Consider the following 25,846-nt stretch of genomic DNA (forward strand, 5'->3'; position numbering starts at 1 on the left):
AGCTGTGCGCGCACTGTCTGTTACACGGAAACTATAGTGCAATTATAGTGCGGAGATTATAGTGCAGCTATGGCCACCAAGATTTGTGTGCGCTGGTGCGCGCAACTCTTGGTGGCCATAGCTGCTTTATGAATAGTAGAAATGCTGGAAAAGGGGTTCGTGTTTGAGTTTCCGCGTAACAGAATTATACTTCCTCACATATTCAAAATTACAAACCGATGCTGTTAAAGAGAACACTCAAATGTGCATATCTCACTTTACTGGCGTCCTAGCTACAAGTGGCTGCAGAAGCTATGCTTTAGCACTGCACAGGCATGTCGAAAGGAGTCAGAGCTACCAACCACAAGTTATTTGCTGCCAATTTAAACAATCATACTTTTGTGAGGGAAGGAAATCGGCACATGCTCTCCGTTCTGTACATGCCATGAAAACACGACATGCTGGTGAGCTCATGTGGAAGCTTTAGTGCCATGACACTACCTATTTTTCATCTTCTTCGCAGCTTATTTCACTATTGCAGTAGCATAATTTGTTAATACTTCAACTTAATGCTACTCTTCACAGTCTCTTTAACCTTTTCTGTACAGCAGGAAGTGGCAAAAGTACATGAAAGTTCCCAGAGATTGAAAAAATCGTGGCTTTACGACGACTATACTCATCAACGGTAGAAGAAGGGTTAAAAATGCTGCAGCAGCTCCTCAGATACTACTATGATTCTGGCACACTCTAAAAACAGTTGCACCCTTTGGGATGTATATTTGTCACACAACAATCGTCATCTGTCTTGCTTGCGTTTCCTTTCTTGAAAACGCTGCGCCCGTTACTTTCCTGTTGAGAATGCTCTGTCATGCTGATAAGTACCGGGCTCACAGCGTTAACAAAGGAAATGCAGGCAAGACAGAAGACGATTATCATTGTGTGGCAAATATACACCCCAAAGGGTGCAAGTGTTCTTAGAGTGCAGTATGTAACTGTTAGTCAATAAAGTCATTGCAATAAAGCCGGATAACCAGTGCTGTAAAATATGTTTAAAACTTTCATTGCTCCCCCATAAAACAGCCGAAATACAGAAAGACAGTACCATGAAATCGGCAGTCTCGCACAGACTTTATCGAAGTTGTAACTTAGACAGAAAAAAAGAGTGGAAGTTTTGAGCCCCTTTCTGTCAAAAGAAATGCAAATAGACTAGGAGAAACAAACTAGTACAGGACTTTAGACTTAGAAATAAAGTAGTATTGAAGGACATATTGAAGTACTCGAGGAAGTGCAGTAAAAGCTCGTTATTCAAATTCTGCGGGGATGCTACAAAATTCTAACTAATGAAAGTCAGAAAAAAAAATCGCTCGGCTAAGGCGCATATATAGTCCGACGTAGCTTGAACACGCGCACGCACATACTCCGTCACGTTGGCGAGAAGAATGTCTACAGTTCAAAGCCACGGCACAGCCAACGTAACTGGACGTGGCCAACGCGGCCCTACATAGCGGTGGCTCTTGCTCTATCTGAGTGTTCATCGCGCCAACTGTGTCGGCCCATAATACACTGCGCGTAATGAAAAAAGAGCGCCCATGCCTCTTCGCCAACGGTCGCAGACAGCTGTTCTATGTGTTCAAAGCGGCACACGGATTTGAGATTGTTGTGTACATGCTCCAAAGAGAACAGTCGACGGTGCACACGTGGAAGCCTGGAGGGGACGCAGGGCCACCAACTCAAGATAAATTTCCCAGATTAAGGTAAATTTCACGTCTATGTTGGGAATAAGGGGAATCTTGCTAATTTGATGGAAATTTTGGGCTCCATATATAGCTGGAATTTTATAGACAATTTATGCTTTTTTTTTCTTGAGATAACATTTGAATATCAGCGGCTTCGGCTAGTTTTGGGTTATTCCCTCCAGCCATTTGGCTGTTTGTTGTGTGATCATCTGGCAACACTGGAGCATTCAAGCAACCTTTTTCAGCAAAAATTTGAAAAAGAAAGTTATTAAAGCAGTACTGTGTTCTGATAAGGTGCATTACACCTAAGCCTAAAATGGGGTTTCATTGAGAGTCCCGGTAACACTTCACCTTGTCAATTTACTTCAGCCACGATTTCAGCCTGCAGAACAAATTTTTGCGAAATTTACGCGAGGTGCAAAGGCTATGTAATAATATTTCTCATCGTAAAAATGGAAATGATGAATAAAACAAATATTTTGTATTTTTGGCCCAAATCATTAGCAAAATTTATTACTGGGCTAGCTGATTCATGCTTAACAACTGAATGATGGTAAGCGCAATTTTAAGTTTCTGTGTCTATCTTCTGTCCCGTCTTGTAATTGCGCTTACCAGTATTCACTTGTTAAACACAAAAGTAACATGCACCAGTCTTTATAACAAGAAAAATGTAGCATGCCTCCAATTCTCACAATTAGTAAAAGATGTACCTGCAGGGTTTACCTACACTGACTGGAAATTTTTTACTCTTTACGCCTATCTTTGTCACTCTCAGACAGTTCATTACCACTATGGGCCACATGTCATCCTCCAAGCAGTCCACAGTTTGATATTCAGCACATCCTGAACGACTCTGCGACTGTCACAAATGGGATGGTGACCCATGCCTAGTTCCCTTTTATGAGCTTGTGGTCTGAGTAGGGATGGCCAATTAATTTTTTAATCGATTAACAATTAATCATTCATCATTTTAGCCTTTAACCCTTTCGCTGTCACGGACGTACCGGTACGTTCTCTATTGTGCGTTCAAAATTTCGCGCCCGAGCGCAAAGCTGGCACTCCTGGATTGGCCACGCTATCTGTTGACTCTTTCTACAAGTTCGTATATTCGCCCCGACCTGTGTTACTCCATGTATTGAAGAGTACGGCGCGACTGCCACTCCCCACTTTCTCTTTGCTGAGTGGCGCGGTGGCTGCGTGTTCACTGTATCATGCATCGCGCGCGTGTGGTTATGGGTTCAAGGGTTGTTCTGCCCTCTCCGCTGGTTTGAAGGTTTTTATTTTTCTTCTGTTGGTGTGCCTGCTACGGCGCGTCAAGTTCAGGCGCACGTGCCGCCGTTGCCTCTCCGAAAAGAGTGACTCGTTGCTGCTTTCGCTCTCTCGCCGCACCCTCGCTTTCGACTTGCAGCAGTAAACGTAAAGCCCTTCGAACTTTATTTAGCCTTTTTCCATCTCTCTCTGGCATCTTGATCACGCAACGTCCCATTTATCTCCGTTGTGCGGGCGACTGAAAGCGCATCCTCCCTGCACGCGGTTACTTTCGGATGGCTCAGCGCGCGGGACCTTCGTCTGCTCATTGGAGCGGTGCCTCAATTCCGATTCAGAATACGAGCCGAGCTCGGATTCAGACTCGGACAGAGTCGCATGCGAGGAAGAGGGTTCCGCATCGTCAGATTCGGATGTTGAAGGGATTTTATAGTCAGGCTGATGATGATGATGATGTTTACTAACAACAGCTGCAGAACACTGAAATGTGCATATTGCAGTGACTATGTTATTTGTAAACCAATCATAATTAGGGGTGTGCGAATATTCGAAATTTCGAATACGAATAGAATATTTTCCTTATTCGAAGCGTATTCGATTCGAGAAATGCATATTCGTAAATTCCCAAATATTCGAGGACGGCCGAATAATGGTCGACACGGCGAATATTCGGACAGACTGTGAATAATTTAGCAATTAAAGAATTATATGCTTGCTCCACATTCTCCTAAGAACATGTTTATTCACTGAGAGCTTCACATGATCCGCTCATTATCTGTATGCTCTGCATCAAGATGGCAAATTGGGCCAGTTGGTTGGGATTCATAGTAAGGTTCGTTACAGCGCAACACAAAACAAGGACAAAAGAAGATACCAAACGACGACACAGCGTTACAGCACTGTGATCTTAAGTGCTGTAGCGAACCTTACTATGAATGTGTACGCTCTGTTCCAGTCTGTCTGCATCAGGCCCGTGAGACATGATCAGTTTTGATTTTTTTTTTTTACCAAGCTTTATTCCAGGGCTCTTTCATAACAATATATGATGTACTTTCGGGCTTTGTAAGTATGCGCAATAAAATATGCACCTAGAAAATGTTACCTGGACAAATGTTGTCACAGTGCATAGAGAGCCCTTACTTTCTGAACATGTTGAGCAGTCAATTTTCCTTCGCGATAATCTGTAACAAGCGTTTACCTGACAGAGCATTACCTGACATTACCTGAGTGCATTACCTATAATGAGTGCCTCTTTAACCTGAAGCAGCCTCATAAAATGCAGTTTTATTTTTAAAAGGGTAATAAAGCTATTGTTACCTCGTTTTGCAATTTTTTAATACTACACATATATTCGATATTCGATTCGATATTCGAAGACAGTTTTTCACCTTATTCGTATTCGATTCGTATTCGAAAATTTCAATATTCGCACACCCCTAATCATAATCAAAAATAAATTGCTATGTTCATTCCCTGTTATGCTCGTTCCCTGAAACCAAGCCGACACTGGGGGTGCGTCACGGTCAGAAAGGTCTGACAGCGAAATGGTTAATATATCAGTCAACATTTTTGCCGGGCGCTTTCAAAGAGGTCGATACACAGTTCTCTACTTCTATAGGACCTTATTTTAATGTTTAAGAAGTGGAACCAAGCTTGAAACACAAATGTATAAATGTTTGATAAAGGATAATCTTTAACTTGTTAAAGACTAAATATAGTTGGCACTAGTGGCTTTTGAAAAGATAAACAGTATATGTTATAAAATGACACTCCGTGCAGAATTAAATAATATACATGGCACTAGTGAACCCCTGCACAGAGAAAGGTGAAGTCCAACTGAAATGTGCAAGAAATTGCAATGTTCTCAGGGAAAAAGGAAATTACTGGTTTAGGATATTAAATCACATGCTCTTTTCTACAGAACAAAGGAATGTCAATTGGCTGGGATGTTTGGGTGAATCCGACATCTTTGAATGGCCGCACCACCAGCATGCAAGAATAGATAATTAGACGCTACAGACTTTCTGAAAGCAACATGAACTCCATCACTATGTCAAATACAGACTCCAAACTGGCGCGTACGCTGTGCCACGTTTTTAGTGGAATGGGAGTGGCACGACGATCAATGACTGCATTACTATAATATGCCTTGGACTGCGAGGGCATTTCAAGCTTGTGGCTTCAGGTGGCATGTGCAGTGTGGGGGAAAATAAGGGAAGCACTCGGCACGGCATCACTCAGGACTCGGAAAAACAGACTGCAGTCGCTCTACCAGAGCCGCACAGTCATGTGCCGCCATTCCAGTAGGATTTCAAAATTTTCGTGCCACTCCTATCAAATTCTCAAAAATGATTAATCGAATAGGTCTATCAATTAGTTGATTAAATAAACGGTGGACATAGATGAAGATTAGTTTTGCAGGATACATTTAATCGATTAATCATTCGATATCACCAACCTTAGGTGTGAGGCATGCAAGACTCCAACATTTAAAACACATGTGGCTGTATTGCAGCTTGCTTAGCAAGTAAAATAACTGTTCTTTTAAACGAGCCTCAATGATGGAAGCTGCACACTGTCATCACCAACCTAGCAATTACTTGTCTTCATTTTACAATGACACTAGCTCTGACACTAGGCTATTGCAAATAGCCTACTTATAGGTTTACTTGAAACTCTTGCATGGCCACGTCATAAATTGGAGTTTTCAGCAGAAGATAGCTTATCTACGATGCATCCACTGTCTCCTAGTGCTGCCAAACCAATGTTACAGCCATTACAGTCGGGCATGTGTGGGCTGGTCTGTGTTTTATGACCAAATTCAGGGTGAAATTATTGTATAGTGCGGAATATAGGTCGAGGTTTCTTCAAAAAAATATTACTAAAAGGTCACCCCTCGAATTATATACCGGCCCTTGGCACAACCTGAATAGTCGTCTGGCAACATGTAGGAGCGCAGACCTGTCGGCATTCGCATCGTTATCACCTCCTTGGTGACCGACGCGGCCCAACGTTAACGTGGCCTACGCAGTTGGACCAATGCCATCTTCCCTTTTCGTGCAGCAATCGTTCCTGGTGTTGCCAATTTCCCGACAACCCGCAAAATGAGTACGAGTACTCGACGTCAGTTCACCGCAGCATTTGAAAAGATAGTAATCGAATATGCTGAAATGCATGGGAACATGTCTGCCCAGCGGCAACTTGGCGTCTCGGAAAAAAGCGTCCAGTACTGGCAAACGCAGAAAGTCAAGCTTTTTGCCTGCAACGCGCGAAAGACGTCCTTCACAGGCGCCGCGCGGTGCACCCGGAGCTCGAAGACAAGGTGGCGGATTTCGTCCACGAGCATCGTGCCAGATCTTTGCCAGTGACAGCGGAACTCATCCGCATCAAAGCTATCGAGATCGCCCGAGAATCCAGACTGCCCAAGGAACAATTCAAGGGCTCCACTTGCTGGGTTCGTCGCTTCATGCAACGCAAGGAATTTGCATTTCGACAGCGCACATCAATCTGCCAGAAACTGTCAGAGGCATACGAGGACAAGCTGGCCGAATTCCAGCGCTATGTTATCCGTCTCTGGCAGCAGTATGGCTACATGTTCGGACAGATCAGCAACGCTGATGAAATGCCGGTGTGGTTCGACATGCCATCGCCCACCACAGTGTGTGAATGTGGCACAAATGAAGTCAAGCTTCTTTCTATGCGGTACAAGCATTCGCACTTCACAGCAATGCTCGCGCGTACTGCGGACGGCAGAAAGCTGCCCCCACACATAATCTTCAAGAGGAAGACGATGCCGAAAGAGGCTTTCCCGCGGGATGTTGTCGTTTGCGTGAATGAAAAGGCTATATGGACGAAGCCCTCATGCTCAATTGGATCAAGACCGTCTGGAATCGGCGACCCGGCACACTCCTGCGGTGTCCAAGCATGCTCATCTTCGATGCCTTTCACAGGCACTTGACCGCAAGTGTGAAGCAGGCACTCCGTGACAGGAGGACGGAGCTCGCCGTCATTCCAGGAGGCATGACGTCAACGCTTCAGCCACTGGATGTTGTGCTCAACAAGCCCTTTAAGGACCGTGTCCATGAACAGTATAATCAGTGGATGGCCGGCGACAACCCGACGACCCCAACTGGCCAACTGCGCAGGCCGCCTCTCGCCACTGTGGCCACATAGGTGTCACAGGCTTTGCGCTCGCTGCCCGACGATATGGTGGTGCGGGCATTCAAGAAGTGTTGCATTAGCAACTCCTTCAACAGCACCGAGGATGACATGTTGTGGGACACAGCCAGTGAAAAGCAGTCATCTTCAGACGAGTTCAGACAGCTTGAACAAATGAGCAGGTGACAAGTCTGGCAGCATCACTAAATAAAACGAAGTTCTGTGCCTTATAATTTTTATGTTGACTTTCTTGCTTCAATGTAAGGGGGTCGACCTATATACCGTATTATACGGTACGAAAGGCTTGGCTCATATAAATGTATATAGATGCCGGCCAGGACTTCAGTCAGAACAAAATTAAAGAGTCTAAAGTACAGCCAAACCTCGATACATTGAACACAGATATATCGAATCATTGCGCCTATCAAATACTTTCTATATCACCTGGAAAATCGCCTGCATTTTTATTTCGAACGGGGTCGGACGTTAAAATGTATCGAACTCCGCCACCGCCACCCAAACCACGTCCGCTCTGTTGACAGGTGGTGAGCTTTCCCGCAACACCCTCGAAGATAGCGGGGGCGCGATGGGCATTCCCAACTGCTGCGCACTATAGCTGCACACATAGATCGCACCGAGGGTGCCATTTGAATGTAGCAGCGTACGCACTCAGCGGCTTGGCTAGTTCGACGTCAACACATTGTATTTGCTGCACTGACTCCTCCTGGGTGCCACACTCTGCGCCAGCTGCGCCTCACAAGGACTGGCGGTTTGCATACACAAAGATGCACGACAGTGCACACTCACTGGGCTCACTCATGGACACCTTGGCAGACGCCACTTCACACTTTGTTATTGACACTGTTTCAAAATGCTTCGAATGACGGACGTGGAGATCGCAGCAGAAGTAGCGGCCAAATGAAGTCGCTGCTGAGGTTGATCCTGCAAGCACTGATGTTTCCCAGCTCCCAACTTTAACTGAGGCTGTAGCTGGTTTGGCCCTTCTATGCCGCTACTGCGGCACAATAGAGGGCACTGGCCTATCGCTTGTGGATTGTTTAGACTATATTGAGGACTCCTCGTGTTTAAGCTCGCAGCTGCCAATAAGAAGCAGGCTACACTGCTGCAGTACTATTAGCCAAATAAATGAATACTTTGTGTGAAGCTTCATATTTACTGCGCCACGATTGGGGCGCGATCAGGGATCGTTGTTCGGAGCACGCATTCTGTTGCGCCGCGTGCGATTGGCCTAGGCCATGTCGACTTCACGTGGCTGACGATCGGCACAGCCTAGGCTAATTGGATGTGGCGCAAACGAACTTGCGCTCTGAACAACGATCCCCAATGGCGCCCTTGGTTCATTGATTCATTTGCAGAAGTTTTTTATGCGTTCTTTACATTATTTTATACACCAAATTCTGGCTATATCAAACTATTTCACGATCACCACACTGTTCGATATAACAAGGTTCGACTGTAATTAAAAATCTGCATTTCTTTTTTTCCTCTTTTTTGTGCGAAATCATGTCTATATCCATGTATCGTAGACATCTAGCAAATGACATAAAATTATCAAAGACAAAATGTTAATGAGCTGCCCTTTTGTTCGTCACCCAGCACAAAACCTTGGTCGCAATTACCAGAGTGCACCATTTGTGTAGTTCTGCCAGTGAGGTGTGGCTGGAGAAAAGGTAACTGCTGTGGTGCTAAACAATTTTCTTGCTGCTTAGAGCTGGAAGGTTGTTCACCTCGCAAAGAAGCAGCAGCCCTTCTTCCACTGGTTCCCGGAGACAATAGTTTGCACTCTTGCTGACACAGTCAGCAAAGTAGACACCTTTGCCAAACATGTAGCCATTGGCCGGGACATGCGGGGGGGCAATGCACAGTCCTTTGCTCAGAATGCCTGCGATGTTTGAGCACCGTGAGCCGTGCCACAGCATTTGGTGGTTTCCAACAGAGACAAAGCTCTCGTTGTAGGTTGTCTTCTCGATTCGAAACACGTGCTGCAAGACAATCCGGAAGCCAACATGCGTTGATCCATGGGTGTTCTTAATGGCCAGCTGAATGAGCTGGAAAATAAAGAGGGAAATGAAATATAAAGCTTCATTTTATGTCTTCATCTATATGCCACACTAAGAGTGAAATTCAGACTAATAGAGCATTAGGGAAGAACTGGGTAACATTATTTGCTGTAGTGGGCCATAGCTTTGCTTTACTTTGTAGACAATACTGCAGTAGCACTCACTGCATACAGAGACAATAAAAATAAATAAAATGCATGCAGCAACGTCTTGTGTCATCTCAGAGAATGCGCACACCAGCGCAAGACATACTGCTATAACAAAACATGTCCATAAAGTTCACAGTTTTGCTTGCATGACAGACTGCATTACTTAAGTGATTTTGCAAGGTACTTTCGTGCCATTGATTTAACGCTCTTCACACATAATACATCAGCCTACCAGCAGCTGTGTAGGTGTATGAGAGAGAGAGAGCGAGAGAGCAATGACAAGGGAACAAATCCCAGCTATGAAATCCCTGTGGCCATGGAAAGTCAGTGAAGCACACATTGTTAGGGCAGTACTATATTAATAAGGCATGACTTGGCAAGTGTGAGTGTTATTTTGCAGATTGTACGACAGAACCTACAAGCAGGAGGCACACTGTCAATGAATGATAACCAATAATAGCACCACAAGCAATGTGTTTTAGAAATCTAAGTCACATTGCCAATGAAAGCAATTTCACTCATGGTTACAAATACACATACTTATATGCATTACTTAGCATTACTCACTACCCTACAAGGCTAAGTATTTCAATTACCAAGAACAAAAGTGCAAATGCTCTGATTCATAACAGTTTATTTTGGTGCATCAGCCTGCATGAGTGCAGCATGACTTTCCGTTAAACATGTTTACTATAAAAATTTTTCTTGTAGTCTCAATTTCTGTGCATTATGAATTCCCAGAGAATTAAGTGCTATTCCTTAATATCATGAAGAAATTTCGCAACACCCTCGCATTTGGCATTTGAAAAATGTGTTTGAAATGTACCGAGCAACTACCCAAGGCCTTCATTACAAGAAACTGTAGAGACCCATATTTCGCTAGGCAATTACCTATAATAATGACAAAGGCTCTAATGCGAATTTTTTTTTCCTCCCTTTTTAGGGGTATAAGAATAGTTAGCACTTTCAAATAACGAATCAAATAGTCACTATTAAATAACCAAAATATTTTTTTAATGCTATATTTTCCGGAGCATAAGTCGCTCCTCCTACTTTTCATGAGTTTCGACGAAAATGCTGGCACATAAGTCACATCTGTGTACAGACTGTTTATTGGCGAGACGTAGCGTAGCCTTGAACCAGAGCACTACGTCGCTTTTTCTCGCACTGGTATGTGCAGATCGCCGGTCCTCTTATCAGCAGCTTGGAACAGTAGCGCTGTCATTGCGAATCAGTGAGATTCTAACGTGTTCAGTCAGTGGTTGCTGCGATGTAAGATGGCTCAGTGTCCGCAGTCAGCTGCGAACACTCGCGCCTGTATCGCATCGTTCGTTTCAGTCAGATCATTATCTTTCGCCATATGCATGCCACGAAATGCAGCTCTATTACCTGCATAACTCAACACTGCAGGCACCTGCCTGCCTTAAGTTACTTTTCTCGGTGAACACATCGTTGTAGTGGAATTTTTCTTTGATGTTTTATCACTTGTACAAAACAACGCCTTCGGAATCAGTGCAGGCCTTCATTAATCTGCTTAAGAAGCGCATCACACCATGTAGTTGTGCCTTGTTCACATTCATCCCAGCACTCAATAACCCACATGACAAACCTTGATGTAGTTTTCTGTTCCGATTGTAGCAGATGCCCAAAGAGAACAAAAGAAACAAAAACATGCTAGACTACAAAATTAGGTGGGGTATGGTCCTTTTTAGTTTTGTATGTAGCAATGTTTACGTAATTTTATCTCCTGCTTGTATTACAGAGCCGTCAAAGCCATCTTTATTTGCGCTGCAGGTGAAAAAAACAAGTCAAATACTTTTTTTTTCTCTACAGCAAACATTATCACCAACCCTAACCTGTATGTGTCTTGGAGGTTAACAATCCTTGGCAAATTTACTTACTCATACCAAAATTTTGTAGACAGGTCTTTAACCCATTCAAGCTGTCAAAAAAATATTTGACCAATAGACGTTTCCCAGGAAATCCCACAGTGCTCCGCGGGCACACTGTGCTCTATGGGCAAAGTACACCGCTGCACATTTACAGCATTGTCGCCAAGAGAGTACAAAACAAAGAAAAGGTGCTGCTTCTTTCCTGATGCTCTTCATGACATAAGTAGCTATGTGCACAAGCATCTACATTTGTATATCTATAGCAGAAATGTGAAAGAAGTAACAGTCAGTGCAGATATCATTGAGCGGTGGCCCTTTCACGGAAAACTGAAGTCAGACGTAAACATATCACCTCCATTGTTTCAAACTTCTTTTACAGAATGCCATGTTGTCGAACAGTGCGTGAACAGCCAATGAGACTGTGGCTTGCTAAAAGGGAAAAAGTTTATTGTACTTTTGCTGCCACAGTGGTCGGATAAAAGAAGTGCATATACGATGTGGGGTTTTACATAGAAATGGCCATGGAGCTTCACCAGTTGCCCAGATAGCCACAAACATCCAATAGATGTACCGGATTGTTCCAAACATCCAGCAAAAAAGGGGATGTCCTATGGACATCCTTTGAATGAACATAGATCTAAGGGACGTAAAATGGCATCAAAGTTTTTTTATTTTTTTGGATGTCCTATGAACATCCATTTAGTTCGTTCATCAGACGTACAGCAGATAAAATTTTGTACGTCCATGGAACATCTCTAAAACCAGTACTTCAGATGTACATTGCACAAAGTTTTAGATGTCCATGAAACGTCCATAAAGTTTGTACTTTAGACGTGCATTGTAGGCCGCCCAAAGCTTTCGCATTGTCTACACACGCTTCTATGATTCTGACGTGGACGATGATGCGCAGTTGGAGCATGTAGTTTGGTGCAACGATTGCACGGTATCTTCAGTGAACATGTAATGGATCTCTTTAAGAAAAGTTTACACCCTTTGAGTCGTATCTTGCCACACAACAATAAACATACTTCAATATGTCCTTCAATACTACTTGATTTCTAAGCCTAAAGTCCTGTACTAGTTTGTTTCTCCTAGTCTATTTGCATTTCTTTTGACAGAAAGAGGCTGAAACTTCTACTATTTTTTTCTGTCTAAGTTGTAACTTTGATGAAGTCGGTGCGACACTGCCGATTTCATGGCACTGGCTTTCTGTATTTTGGCTGTTTTATGGGGGAGCAATGAAAGTTTTAAACATATTTTACAGCACTGGTTATCCGGCTTTATTGCAACGATTTTATTGACTAACAGTTACATGCTGCACTCTAAAAACACTTGCACCCTTTGGGGTGTATATTTGCTACACAATGATAATCGTCTTCTGTCTTGCCCGCATTTCCTTTTTTAACGCTGTGAGCCGAGTACTTCCCAGTAATTAACGGCATGTGCGCGCGTTATCAGCATGAGGTAGCATTGCCGACAGGAAAGTAGCGGGCGCGGCATTTTTAAGAAAGGAAATTGAAGCAAGGCAGATGACGATTATTGTTGTGTGGTAGATAAACACCCCAAAGGGTATAACTTCTTTTAGAGTGATGTCCATAGACATCGCCCCCCCCCCCTTTTTTTTGCCTTTAATGACTTCTTTAGTTCAGACTCTGGACAATTGAAAAAAAAAAAAGAAAGGAAAACAAGGTACAGCATGTTTGGGAATGAACTGACATATATAGTAGAAAAAAACTGCATGAAAATTATATCAAGGCACTCTACTTTTGTTGAGCACCACCACACTTTTTTAAACAGTGGCAAACTTCCCATGTGGAAGTTATTGCGTGGCCTCCGACACTTGACACTCCATCTCGGAGGCCATGTGCGTCGAAAGCATGCTCGAAAGCAAGGAGCAGGAAGCACGCCACAAATTTTGCACTAAATGAATAATGGTGTTTAAAAACGCCAGAAAAGTTAACAGATTTAAAGAGATATTATGCAGCATTACTGTCTAATTATTAGTTATTCTCACAGTCGCATGCCTGTCATATGTCGCCATAAGCGCAGCGATTGCAATGGCACAGCAAGCAAGCATATACGGGCACTGTGAGCTTGTGTTCCAGTGCTGGCGCTGAGCTGTGCTGCTCTATGCTCTGCTCCCTGAAGGGCTGCAGAAGATAGCAAGATAGCGCCAACCTTTCCAGTCTCACAACAAACCACTTTTAGGTTGTGGTGCTGATGCTGTGACACTTCATTTCTTATTCTTGCATTGCCTGCATGGTCGCCAGCAGGCACATGGTTTTCAAGGTATTTTGGCAGTTCTTTTTATTCCTTCTTTCTCTTTTATGCCGCTAATGAGTGCTTAGCATGGGCCAGAAGAGCTGACGCACAACGCAAACGCCCAGTGGTTTCGGCAGTACCCTGCAAGTCATGTCGGTGGGATTTCTTCTTGGAATAGTATCAAACTGAGCCAATTGGTACATAACTAAGACTAGTTTGAACCGCTTAACTGCAACCCGAAACAAATGGTGATAGAGAAGCGACATTCTTGTCTGTATCCCTTTGTCCCGTGTTTCAGTTCAGCTTCTCATACTCGTCCTGGTCTTTCTTGTACTGTACATGCTTCTCGCGGTCGGTAGGTTTTGTGCACAACGGCATGATGGTTTCAGTGGTTCTGGCACACGTTTTCGATAGTGGTGCTCGATGCTGTGAGATAGTCACCGTTCATGCATTGCTTTTGTTCTGTCTGCCAGTGGAGGTCTTTTGTATTAAGGGCTGTCTGTAGAGCTACGTGATATTTTGCACGCTTTGTTGCTTGTCTGTACGTTTACATAGCTCCTGTGTATAGCGTGCAGTATTACGTGCTCGTATCATTTGTAGGCACAAGCCATGTACTTTCACGTGTTCTTGAACAGTCGATCTTTTTGAACATTATATATAGCTTTGCAGTGCTCTACTGCTTGCAAGGACAAATTTTATTGTCAGTAGTGCTATTTAAGCAGATGCCTTAGATCTGCCTGCATGATAAAGATGCTATAGGTGTGGATTTATACTCTGGGATTTTAACCTAATCACTTAATTTAGAGAAGCTGAAAACCAGTTACTTTAGGCGTCTTAAGTTACCTTGCATGTCTTACCCACCCATTCAGAAATGCGCCTTGACTTGAAGCCCATGCTTGATTTGGTCGAGATAAATCCCAATGCGAACGTGCCCAAGGGGAGACAGTGAGTGTCTTGGGTATGTTCTCACCTGTCGTTATAGTGAATGTCAAGCATGGGCTTTAAGTAAGGGTGCATATCTGATTGCGGGGTAGGTAATAAGCGATGTGTTTGCATAGTTGTTAAGATTCTGTCCTCTTTTTAAGGTTTAGGATGCTCAAGCCAGCTAGCAAGAGAGTGGTCTTCCAAGTACGATTTGCCCTCCAGCTCTGCATAGCATCGTACTGTGTGCCTTTAGGAGTGCTTACAAATTTTCTTCCTCTTTTGAAGCTGGCAGTGGTCTAAATTCTAATCACGATAATAACTACAAGGCTAAACCTATTTTCAGAGTATAAAAATAATGTTCCCTTTGAAGTGGCAGCCTTAAGATGAGCACTCACTGCAACATGTTTCCTTGGTAGTACTGCTGCGGGGGCCAATGCAATTAACCACTGCTGCTATGTTAAGCGCAGTGTATGAACACTAACCAGATAAGGCTACAGAGATGTAGATGTAGCAGCTCGTTTTCAGCATCAGCTGAATCAATGCTTTGGCCTTTGGTGGCACCTGATTGCATTTTAAGTAGTGCTGTATGTTTTCAAAAATTTGACAAATATAGAATCCTATATAGAATATAGAAATAGTACCACTGAATCAAATTTCTCCTTGCAAGCAGTAGAGCACAGTGAAGCTTTATATAATGTGCAAAAAGACTGACTGTTCAAGAACACGTGAAAGTTCATGGCTTGTGACTATAAATGATACAAGCACATAATACTGCATGCTATACACAGGAGCTATGTAAACGTACAGAGGTGCAACAAAGAGCACAAAAGATCACTTAGCTCTACAGACAGCCCTTACTGCAAAAGACCTCCACTGCACTGGTAGACAGAACAAAAGCAATGCATGAACGGTGACTACTTCACAACATTGAGCACCACTATCGAAAACATGTGCCAGAACCACTGAAACCATTGTGCCGTTGTGCACAAAACCTGCAGACCGCAAGAAGCACAATAGAAGAAAGACCAAGACGAGTATGAGAAGCTGAACTGAAACACCGGACAAAGGGAGACAGACAAGACCATCGCTTGTCTATCGCCATTCGTTTCGGGTTGCAGTTCAGCTGTTGCAAACTCGTCTTAGCCATTGGCTCAGTTTAATACTATTCCGATAAGAAACACCGCCGACACTCCTTGAAGGGTACTGCTGAAACTGTTGTGCATTTGCGTTGTTCATCAGCTCTTCAGCCCATGCTAAGCACTCATTACCGGCATAAAAGTGAAGAAAGCAAAAACAAACTGCCAGTATACCTTGAAAAACATGTGCCTACTGATGACCGGACACCACTGCAGACACGCTGAGAATAAGAAATGAAGTGTCACAGCATCAGCACCGCAACCTAAGAGTGGTTCGTTGTGAGAACGGAAAGGCTAGCTTGCTATCTTTTGCAGCCCTTCAGGGTGCACCAGAGCACGGCTCAGCGCCAGCACCGAAACTCTACCGAAACACAAGCTGGCACATGCCCATATACGCTTGCTTGATGGTTGCGCTCATCGCGACGTATGACAGGCACGCGACTGTGAGAATAATTGATAATTGGACAATAATGCTTCGTAAAATCTCTTTAAATTATGCAACTTTTCTAACGTCCTTAAACATCATTTTTATTCAGTGCAATATTTATGGCATGCATCGGGATCCTTGCGTTAGACACACATGGCCTCCGAGACTAAGTGTAAAGTATCGGAGGCCACACAATAACTTGCGCACGTGAGAGTTGTCGCCATTTTAAAACGTTTGGTGGTGCTCAGTAAAAGTAGAGTCTCTTCATATAATTTCTATGTGCTTCTTTTTCTGCTATATATCGGTTAATTGCTTAATGTACTGTACAGTAAAACCTCGTTAATTCGGCCCCTGTTAATTCGCAAGTTCGGCTAATTCAGACGCGCTGTCTGGTCCCGTCAAATATGTACATAACCCTATGGCATGAAACTCCCGCTAATTCGGACATATTTCGTCGTACTTCGGTTAATTCAGACAGTTCACGGAGCTCAGAGGCACGTGAGGCATATAGGATCTGGTGGCACTAGAGGGTGTTCAAATCACACCGCCAGCAATGGCGTCTCCAATTAGCATGGGGCAATCTCAAAGGCCATGCTTGCATGTGCTGGGAGTGCCGAAAGGCCAGAAATACATCAAGGCCACCATGTTTACTTTATTGCTACATAACAGACAAACCTACGTCTCAAAAAACATGGCGGCAATGACGTACATCTGGCTTTGCAGTCGCTTTCGGCGCTTGACACTACCTCTGCATCGCTACGGTTATCGGCACGGCAGTTATTGGTCTATGCTAGCAACCCTAATCTATACATACATGTTTTTTTCTTCGTACACATGTATTGCTTGCTGTCCGCCATTTCCGACATTGTCTTTTGCTTTTGCAGTTGTGCGGTCGCGGAGTTGTGCAGTTTTTTTTCGTTGTCGTTTTTATCGTGTTTATCCGTTTACGTCAGGTGCATGTGCGAGGACGGCAGAATTATTTTGTGTGTGTGTGTTAAATTTTGTTCGCGCTTTCCCTTTTTCCACTTACACTTTGTTTTTTCTGGACATTGTGCGTGTACCCATCACTTTGTTGCCGTATCTAGCCGCACCGTGCAAGCCATGCCACCATGTGCTCTCGTGCCCCACCGAAGCAGGTGAAGTATGAGGCGAAGGATTTGGCAGCGAAAGTAGAAATATTGAAAGCCGTGAAGGTAGGGGTGCCTCGGCAGGTAATAATGAATAAATGCAATGTGAAGAGAAGCACGCTCAGCACGTACGTGAAAAATGAAGCGGAGATTCTTCAGGCGTACGACAGCGACAAGTTCGCTGACACCAGGAAGAGACTGCGAAAGGCAGCGCACCCGAAACTCGAAGAAGCGTTGTTAAGATGGATTGCCGATTCGCGCGATGTACAGCTGCTTTTGAGCGGCCCTCTTATCTGTGCGCCAGCCGAAAAGTACATGCTGAAGCTCAGCATCAAAGACTTCAAGGCATCAGAAGGCTTGATGGGCCGATTCAAGTAAAGACACGGCCTGGTCTACCGAAGCGTATGCGGTGAGAAAGGGGCTGGTGAATGAAGGCTTTGTCGAAGATTTGAGGGTTGGATTACCTGCACACCAAGCTGATTATGATGCCTGTGACATTTTTAACGCAGATGAGACAGCCCTCTACTACAAAGACCTGCCGGATAAAACCATCACATTTAAGGGGGATCCTTGCGTTGGCAGTAAACGACGCAAGGACAGAATAACAGTTTTGCTGGCTGCCAACATGACTGGCACAGAGCAGCTACCACTATTGATAATTGGCAAAGCAGAAAAGCCGAGATGCTTCAAAAGCATAAAGAAACTTCCCGTAGACTATCGCTCGAATCGAAAGGCGTGGATGACCTCAGCGATACTTCAGGCCTGGCTGGGCGAACTGGACCACCGCTTTTGTGCAAAATCGCGCAAAGTGGATTAGGGAATTATTCAGTATCTGAAAGGCCGATACAGAAAACAAGTGCTTGAGCGCATGTTGCTCTGTATGGAGGCAAAGAAAAAATATAATGTAACTCTGCTCAGTGCAGTGCATACGGTGGCACATGTGTGGAGCAATGTGCCGCCCGCAGTAATTGCGAACTGCTTCCGACACAGTGGCTTTGTCCGTGATGGTGATTCTTTGGAAGCCGGCGATCCGGATGTTAACCAAAACGCCGAGGAAGATGACAGTCGCTTCGACAGACTTCTGCCTCCGGACGTCCCGCTGGACGAATAGATCCACATCGATAGTGACGCTGCCGCTGCCGGTTGCCTCAACGACGATGAGATACTGGATGTACTAGGCGATGAACAGCCCGACTCTGATAGCGAAAATGCGCGCGTCATGGATGCATGTGAAGTGACGCGCCGCACTGCTAAAGAGGCCAATGATGCCCTTAAAGTTCTGGAGGACATCTGTGTTGTTTCTCCCGACAGTCTGTGCAGACTGCACCACCTACAAGAACTCTGAAAAATTGTGCTTTCCGTGCAAATTTCTCGCGCGCAACAAGCAACAATGACCAGTTATTTCATGAAGTAAAGGTATGTTGATGTTTTAGACATTTCTTTAGTTATTACTGTCGAAACCTCGTTAATTCTACATTCGGTTAATTTGGACATTTTCTCCAGTCTCGTGAAATCCGAATGAACCGAGGTTTTACGGTACCTTGTTATTTTATTACTTTTCCAAAGTTGGAAACAAAGAAGTCTACAAAAACTCAGAATCTGCAACACGAAAGTTTTGGATGCCATGTACATTCTTCTTTCGCTTCGCCCGCTGTTTGTGCAATTTGTTCTACTGAAAAAATTACATTTCATGTGCAAACATTGATTTTATGAAGTAGAACCGATCGATCGACGCCCAGCAAAAGAATGGGACGTCATATGGACATCCATTACATGTGAACTGATGATACAGCGTAATACAATCGCACGAACTATATGCACCAAGTGCATAGCATCGTCCACGTCAAAATCATAGAAGGGCGTATACAATGCGAAAGCTTTGGAGGGCCTACAATGCACGCTTAAACTACAAACTTTATGGAGGTGCAATGTAGGCCTAATGTACTGTTTTTAAAGACGTTCTATGGACATCCAACATTTCGTCTGCTGTATGTCTGATGAATGAACTCAATGGATGTTCACTGGGCATTCAAAACGTTGATGCCATTGTACGTCCCTTAGATTTATGTGCATTTAAAGGATGAAACATTTTTTGCTGGGTGTTTGGATCAATTCGGCACATCTATTGGATGTTTGTGGCTATCTGGGTGGGTGCTACATGTATTTTTATTTCTAGGTAAAAACAAGAAAAAAATTTCCACTTATGCTCCTGCCTCTTTTACGAGAAAACATTGCAGAATGATCTCATTTATGGCCTGGAACTCCCAATATTGAGTTTCCACAGCCCACCGAATCTAGGAAGAAGCTCACGTTTGCGTTCTTATCTGACTACACTGGTCACAAATGAAGCAGGTTGCTGCTTCGCGATGAAAATTGTTTCTATATTGATTCTAATCAGCGGTACAATATCAATAGTTGTTTTTATCAATATCAATAGTAAATTTTTGTGCATGTGCTATACGCAGCCGGGTTCAGATATTAAACCATGAATCACAGCTAAGCAATACGCTTCATCGGAGCACTCGCACAACTTCACGTTACACACTGAAACATTTTAGATTGTCACTCTCGGATGTGGTGCTTGACATAATTATAAAATTGAGTGCTTTACATTACTGCACAACAAACACAGAGTGAAATAAATTGTTTTTATTCACCTTTAAAATATTCTGCAAGAAACTGTAGAGCAAACTCCTCAACCTCTACCTCGCACTGAAGTGATTTAATGTCTGCTAGTAAAAAGTTCAGTAATAAACAAGGTGGAGCATGCATTGAGCATAGCATTCAATCTGCACATTGCGCGATCATGTTTACAATGCCAGAGAGGTGAGAAGCTACTGCATTTAGGCAAACAAGAAGTTCTTGTTTGAATCAGGCAGTAACATGCGCCACCCTGCCAAGTTTGCTTCCGTTATTAGTGCTCAAACAGTGTAGGAAAAAAAGAGAAAGTGCAGCATCCATCTCTGCAATATACACACATTTTCCATAAATGCTTGTGCGGCCGTTGGTAGCACTTGCATGTCAGAGAAAGGTCTATTTACATTTGCACAGACATCTTGTGGCTACTTTTTAAGTAAGCAATCTGACAAAAAAAAATCCCAGCTTTGGCTGGATATATTCCTGGATAAGCATACTGAAGAGCATGCAGAAGGCCCCAAGCAACTTTTTTTCGGTTCTAATATGGCAGTCAGTAAAGTTAAACCTTAATATGACAAAGCCACTAAAATCGGCAATTTACTTCATTGTACTGAAATATGATCTTTTATGCAAATAAGTACAGCTGCTGATGGATATTTCTTACATTGAAGAGGCTGCAAAATGTTCGGAATTATCAGGCAACCGGAAAAAGCAAACTTGAAGGAGCAAAAAACAGTATTTTGTTGAACTTGAGCCAGCGACAAAAGATATGGTTTCATGCCGTGTTGACAATATTTTTACATCGGTGATACGAAGATATGACAGCCACGCTTTTGCGTCTACTCTGCCACCGCAACTGATAGTGTCGCCCACAGTGGGACGACACCATCATGAAAAGCGCCGGCAGTGGGGTGGGGAGCGAATGTTTTGTCTGCCTGTCGCTTCAATGTGTATCCGAAGCTCAAGTCGCAACTACAACCTCTAGCACTAAATGTATGGTAAAACAGCGCACAATGCCACGTCATGTCAGCTCGCCCAGCCCAGACTTTCCACACGTGGAAGATTGCGTCTAAAACAGGATGTGTGGGCTGCATATACGCTCAGCTACACTGATAGCCATGGGTTTAGCCACAGCCAAGCTAGAAAAGGAGACGTATGCCAACTTGCCTCCCCTCCCCATTTGCCACTTTCACTCGCACCCTAAGCATACAGCGCACAAGGCGCAATAGCATTCCATCACACTTGGAGTGCATACTGAACATGATACTGCTCCACTTCGGTGGTCGCTCTTGGTTGCGCACACAATTTGAAAGGTTCGTTCACAAGCAGCCACATGCAATTCAACTATTTGACTATCTGCGTCAGTGGAAGTTTCCGTTTGTTGTCTCGGTATTCTTTCGCGGCAGCAGTGAAAAGGCGCTTCAGTGCATCTTCGAAACTCAAGATTGCGTAAAATTCAGCATTAAGCACGCAGCAAGACAGTACACATGATACCACTGCCATCTCAGTACGCATATTTTTTACACGCATGACAGATAACCTCCAAAACGGCGCGCAAGCTGCATTGTGCTCAGCCGTGCTGACAGCTATGTGTAGCCATAATCGCGCTAGAAAATAAGATGCCACACCAACCTGCTCCCCCCTTCCCCTTGCGTGTGCTTAATTGCGTTACCGCAAACTTGCTCCCCTACCCCCCTTTCCCCTTGCTCTCGCAGGAAGACAGCTCTGAAGTCACTATCATTAGTGGCTCACCCTCGCATGCTTTCACTCACATCCAAATCACACAGCACACAAGGCACTAGAGTATCTTATCGCACTTGCAGTTTATATCAACCATGACGCTACTACACTTCGGCAGTCCCTCTCGGTTGTGCAATAAGCGATTTCAGAGGTGCGTTCGCAAGCAGCTGTTTGTAATTCACTATTTGACCATCTGCATATGCGGAAGTTTTCATTTTAGTCTCGGTATTTCTTCGTGGCAGCAGTGAAATTTCGTTACATCAAAATCTTATATAAGCACACTTCATTTTACTGAGATTTTAAATCTATGGATAAGTTGTAAAAAGTTAATTGCTTCATTATATCGAGAACTTTGTTACACTGAAGTCATTATATCAAGGTTTAACTGTAACACAAGCTTCCTAAAATGCAGGATAAAATCACTGCACCCGCTGTCGCTGTGGAGAAGCGATGTCACATGATCCAACTTTCTATGCAAGAACAACTGCAACACCAGCGCTTATAGTGGCTTAGCAGCACAAATTAATATACTGAAGCACATGGAAGGCATCATTTGAAATCAGTGCTGTAAACCGCTGCAAGATCCCATATGACCGCTTGGTGTGTCACATCTACAAGTGCACATAGCATGGCAACGCTTCAGAATTGCAAGCATGGTACAATCATGCTTAAAATGCATTGTGTACATATTGAGGCACTCTCAAAAAGACATGTGCAGTCATGTGTAAAGTAGATTCAGAAGATGCAGGAAAATAGATGTATGGGCGTCTGCACTGGCAACACCATTGTTTTAGAATATGAACTTTCTTTTGAATTGTTTCTGTCAACCTAATCCCTAGACATTGGTGCAGTATATCTGAAATGGTACACTTTGCTTCCACACCTGAAATGCAAATTTTCTCAATCAAGACATAGAGTCATACATTAGCGGACACAACAAAGCTCATAGAAACATTTGAAATTTTTGCTCTCTTCTGCTGATGTCTGTTCTCAACAACGATGAGTATACAAGAAATGTGTTACAGGTTTTTCAACAGGAAGAATCTAATAGCTTGAACCTAAACTGCTGTATAATCTGACATTTACAGCAATAGTTCTTACAACTCAAACTGAGGTGCTTTGTATGCATGGCATAAATAATAGTGGCACATTATTTCGCAAGAAAGCACACAGCAAGAACTTTTTCACCATAAAATACCTTGTAATCAGTTTCTGTGGAGTCCAATTCAGTCAATCCACAATTGAGTGATTTGTAAAAACGGTCGATGGGGCTCAGGTTCCCAGACAGAAGTTCCTTCTTTAGAAGTTCCAAGGATGTCTGGATACCCTCCAAAGCCTGAAATATGTATCCTAGCATAAGTTCAATCTTTTAATCACAGTAGATAAGTCCTCCATAAAAGCCAAGTTCAGGCACATATGCTTCCAGCCAACACTAATTTTCAGTTAAACTTTACTGTAAGAATTTTAACTTTTGTTTTCCTGGGTTAAAGCAATGCTAGAACCTGCCCGTAGTGAATGTACAGTGACCTGCACTTTTATTTCAAGTTAAAAAAAAAAAAGACTTGGCACATACCTCTGCTTTGTTCCCACTCAAATTTCACAACATGCTTGCTTTTTTTATCTGCATCATTCAATAAAACACTTCCATCATTGTTTGATGATGATAATGATGATGCATGGGGTATTTTTGGCGCAAGGGGCCATCATTGTTTGCCCTGTTCGTCTCTATATTTAGTGCCGAACAGGCAGCGAAACCATTTCACATATCTTCAAAAGCTTGCTTTCGTGATGGCAAAATGCACACAGGATGTAGGTTCCCCTTTCCCCAACACTTTGGTGAACTAGACAAGCAAAAATGAATTGCTTCATTGAACAATGCAGACGAAAAATGTCATCTTGTTGCAAAATTTCAGTGAAAAAAATTACCGACGATTACGTTACTTCCTAATGCGAAATTTGAGCGCAGCAAATAAGCTGTTTCACCTTTTCGATAGATTGAGGCGAAGAAATCGAGCAATCGAGAAAGAACTGGCAGATAATTTCGCAGTGGCGAACGGCAGCGGCAATTTCGGCTCGGACGGTGCACATATACAGATCCGCCGCCACCGATCTGGCTCTCTGATTGCCACCGCACAGGGGTTGCATTGGAGGAGGAGCGAAGAAAGGAATTAAGTTCGAGCCGGCGCTTTGACAACCGGAGACTCGCAGGAAGAGGGGGGAGGGGGGCCGCGTGTACACCCAGCGGCAAACGATGGGGGCAGAAGCGCGCGCAGCAAGCGGACAACACGATAAAGGGAGGAGGGAAGAGATAGCAGCGACTGACTGATGCCGCTGACGCCGATAGTGAGTCAACCCCAGCTGCGGAGTTGGTTTCAGGGACAACGCCGCCGATGCCGACACAAACAATATGATACCCTCGCTTCCGCAGTGCTAAGAACCAGGTCTAGCCGTGGGAAGGTGGTCACGTATTCGTCGACGTGCCGGGGCCTACGTGAAATAACCGGCGCGTCGGCAACTGAAGAGCACCCTATCCGCCACACAAGAACAGGGGGGGGGGGGGACCCTTTCCTCCTCTTTCTGCATGGCGGCGACGGTGTTCTATGCAGTCACGTTATCTTGACTCTCTAGCGGCGTCAGCGGCATCCAGCGGTATCAGTCGGTCGCTGCTAGCGCTGGGGGGATGAAAGGGGGGCGGAGCTGGTTACGAGGCCGACGACAACGCCAACGACGACGCGAAACCCAGGAACGGACGCCAAAGAGCTGCGCTCTAAAAAGGAAGCAATAAACAAAATCTTTCGAGTTATTAGACTAAAAAACACAGATCACTGTACAAACCATTACTAAAGGAATCCACATCAACAGACTCCCAGCTCACCCCTGCCCCATAAGGCCACAAAAAGTGCATGCAAGCAGCCGAGCAAGTGCACGAGAGCTGTGACAGAAGAGAAGGGAGAACGATGAGCGGGGAGCATGGCTTGGCTAGCGAGCTGCAGCCAGGTAAAAAGCAATTGCAAGTGATACTGCCAATGCTGCTCCGTTGCCTCCATCCTGATAGTATTTCCAAAGTCGAGATAAGAAGTGAAAAACACATGGGTTGAAACCACAGCTGGAAAAAAATTTCGACTTGACCAATATTTTGAGATACTGGATTTAGAGTTGAGGGTTTACTGTTATGCAAAAAAAAAAAAGAGTTGAATTTCAATATAACGAAATTTTGATACGACAAAGTGACAATTTTACCGATTTATGCACGAGGACACTTCACTTACACTGCGCAATAATGTGCGAGTGGTCACTGTGTAATACACCTCTGCATCTGCTCACACCTGGCTGAAATGGTAATGAAAGAGTAGCCACTCAACAATTAGAAAACTAGTAGTGCCATTGCAACTGTCCATTTTGTGAAGGTGTGCTATAGCATCCGATTGGAACTGAACATTAGCCACTATTTGTCTTGTGCACCTACCTCCAGCAGTATCATTTTCTCTTGTACATGTTCATTTGTACAAATCATCTCAGGCCTTTGCTTTCGCCTGGAAAAAGCAGACTCTTATTATAACATGCATTATTACAACTGCGGCTTTTACCACTCCTCCGGGTTCACTTTCAACTGAAATAACCACACTTACGTAAATGAATGAGGAACACAGGTGTAGAATTCGCTACAGGCGTCCATGAGTTGACTTTTAGGGCACTTCTTGTTAATGCAATCTTCAACTTTGTGAAGTGCCTCATAGCCTGCTTGAATCTGCTCCTTCGTGAGCCTGCCTGTAACACAACACATACGAAGCAAACCAATGCACTAGAGGTTGTAAAAACACATACCTTGTGTGCCTTTAGCAAATATGGACATAGGACTTACCTAGGGGCATTTTTACCACATCAAACTTCAGGTCAATAAGAGTTTGTTTCATTGTCTTCACATCGCATATGAGATGCATGAGTTCCTGAAAAATTTATAACGCAGTAAGCCAGCTGTACCTGCTTGTGATTGGAATAATAAGCATAGATTAAAATGGTCACCCAACCTGCAAGCTGGGTTCGAGCTTGCTTTTTTCAATATTCTTGGAAATATCCGCAACAAGCCTGTTCATATGGTCTCCATGGGACTCCTTAAAATGCAAGTTTTTTCGGTGTAAATCTTCGACCTTCCAGCTGCGACACAAATGTACTTACAGGACTGTAGTCCATTTTGAGCATGTTGTACTTTCCCTTGCGTTTTGTGAATTTCATTTTAGTGGCCCATACTGCCCACTCATTGCCAGTTTTCAAGTGGAATCTAAATTTAGAAAGAACATTATGTTGTCATTGCTACAAATTACAAAAATTTCA

At 43.9% G+C, this 25,846-nt stretch overlaps 1 protein-coding gene across 3 annotated transcripts in view; it reads right to left on the reverse strand.

The window, feature by feature from the left end:
* LOC135896926 (poly [ADP-ribose] polymerase 2-like) overlaps positions 1-25,846 on the reverse strand; it is a 46,328-nt gene that overhangs the window by 14,785 nt on the left and 5,697 nt on the right. For all 3 annotated transcript variants that reach the window (XM_065425449.2, XM_065425448.1, XM_065425450.1), the window contains 7 exons: positions 25,691-25,793; positions 25,543-25,626; positions 25,377-25,461; positions 25,144-25,282; positions 24,981-25,047; positions 22,713-22,850; positions 8,888-9,208 (listed from right to left, as the gene is read on the reverse strand). In XM_065425449.2, coding sequence (XP_065281521.1) covers positions 8,888-9,208; positions 22,713-22,850; positions 24,981-25,047; positions 25,144-25,282; positions 25,377-25,461; positions 25,543-25,626; positions 25,691-25,793 — 937 coding nt within the window. The remainder of the gene's footprint in view (positions 1-8,887; positions 9,209-22,712; positions 22,851-24,980; positions 25,048-25,143; positions 25,283-25,376; positions 25,462-25,542; positions 25,627-25,690; positions 25,794-25,846) is intronic.

This window comes from Dermacentor albipictus, chromosome 1, assembly GCF_038994185.2.
Source record: "Dermacentor albipictus isolate Rhodes 1998 colony chromosome 1, USDA_Dalb.pri_finalv2, whole genome shotgun sequence".
In the NCBI taxonomy this organism is placed as follows: domain Eukaryota; kingdom Metazoa; phylum Arthropoda; class Arachnida; order Ixodida; family Ixodidae; genus Dermacentor; species Dermacentor albipictus.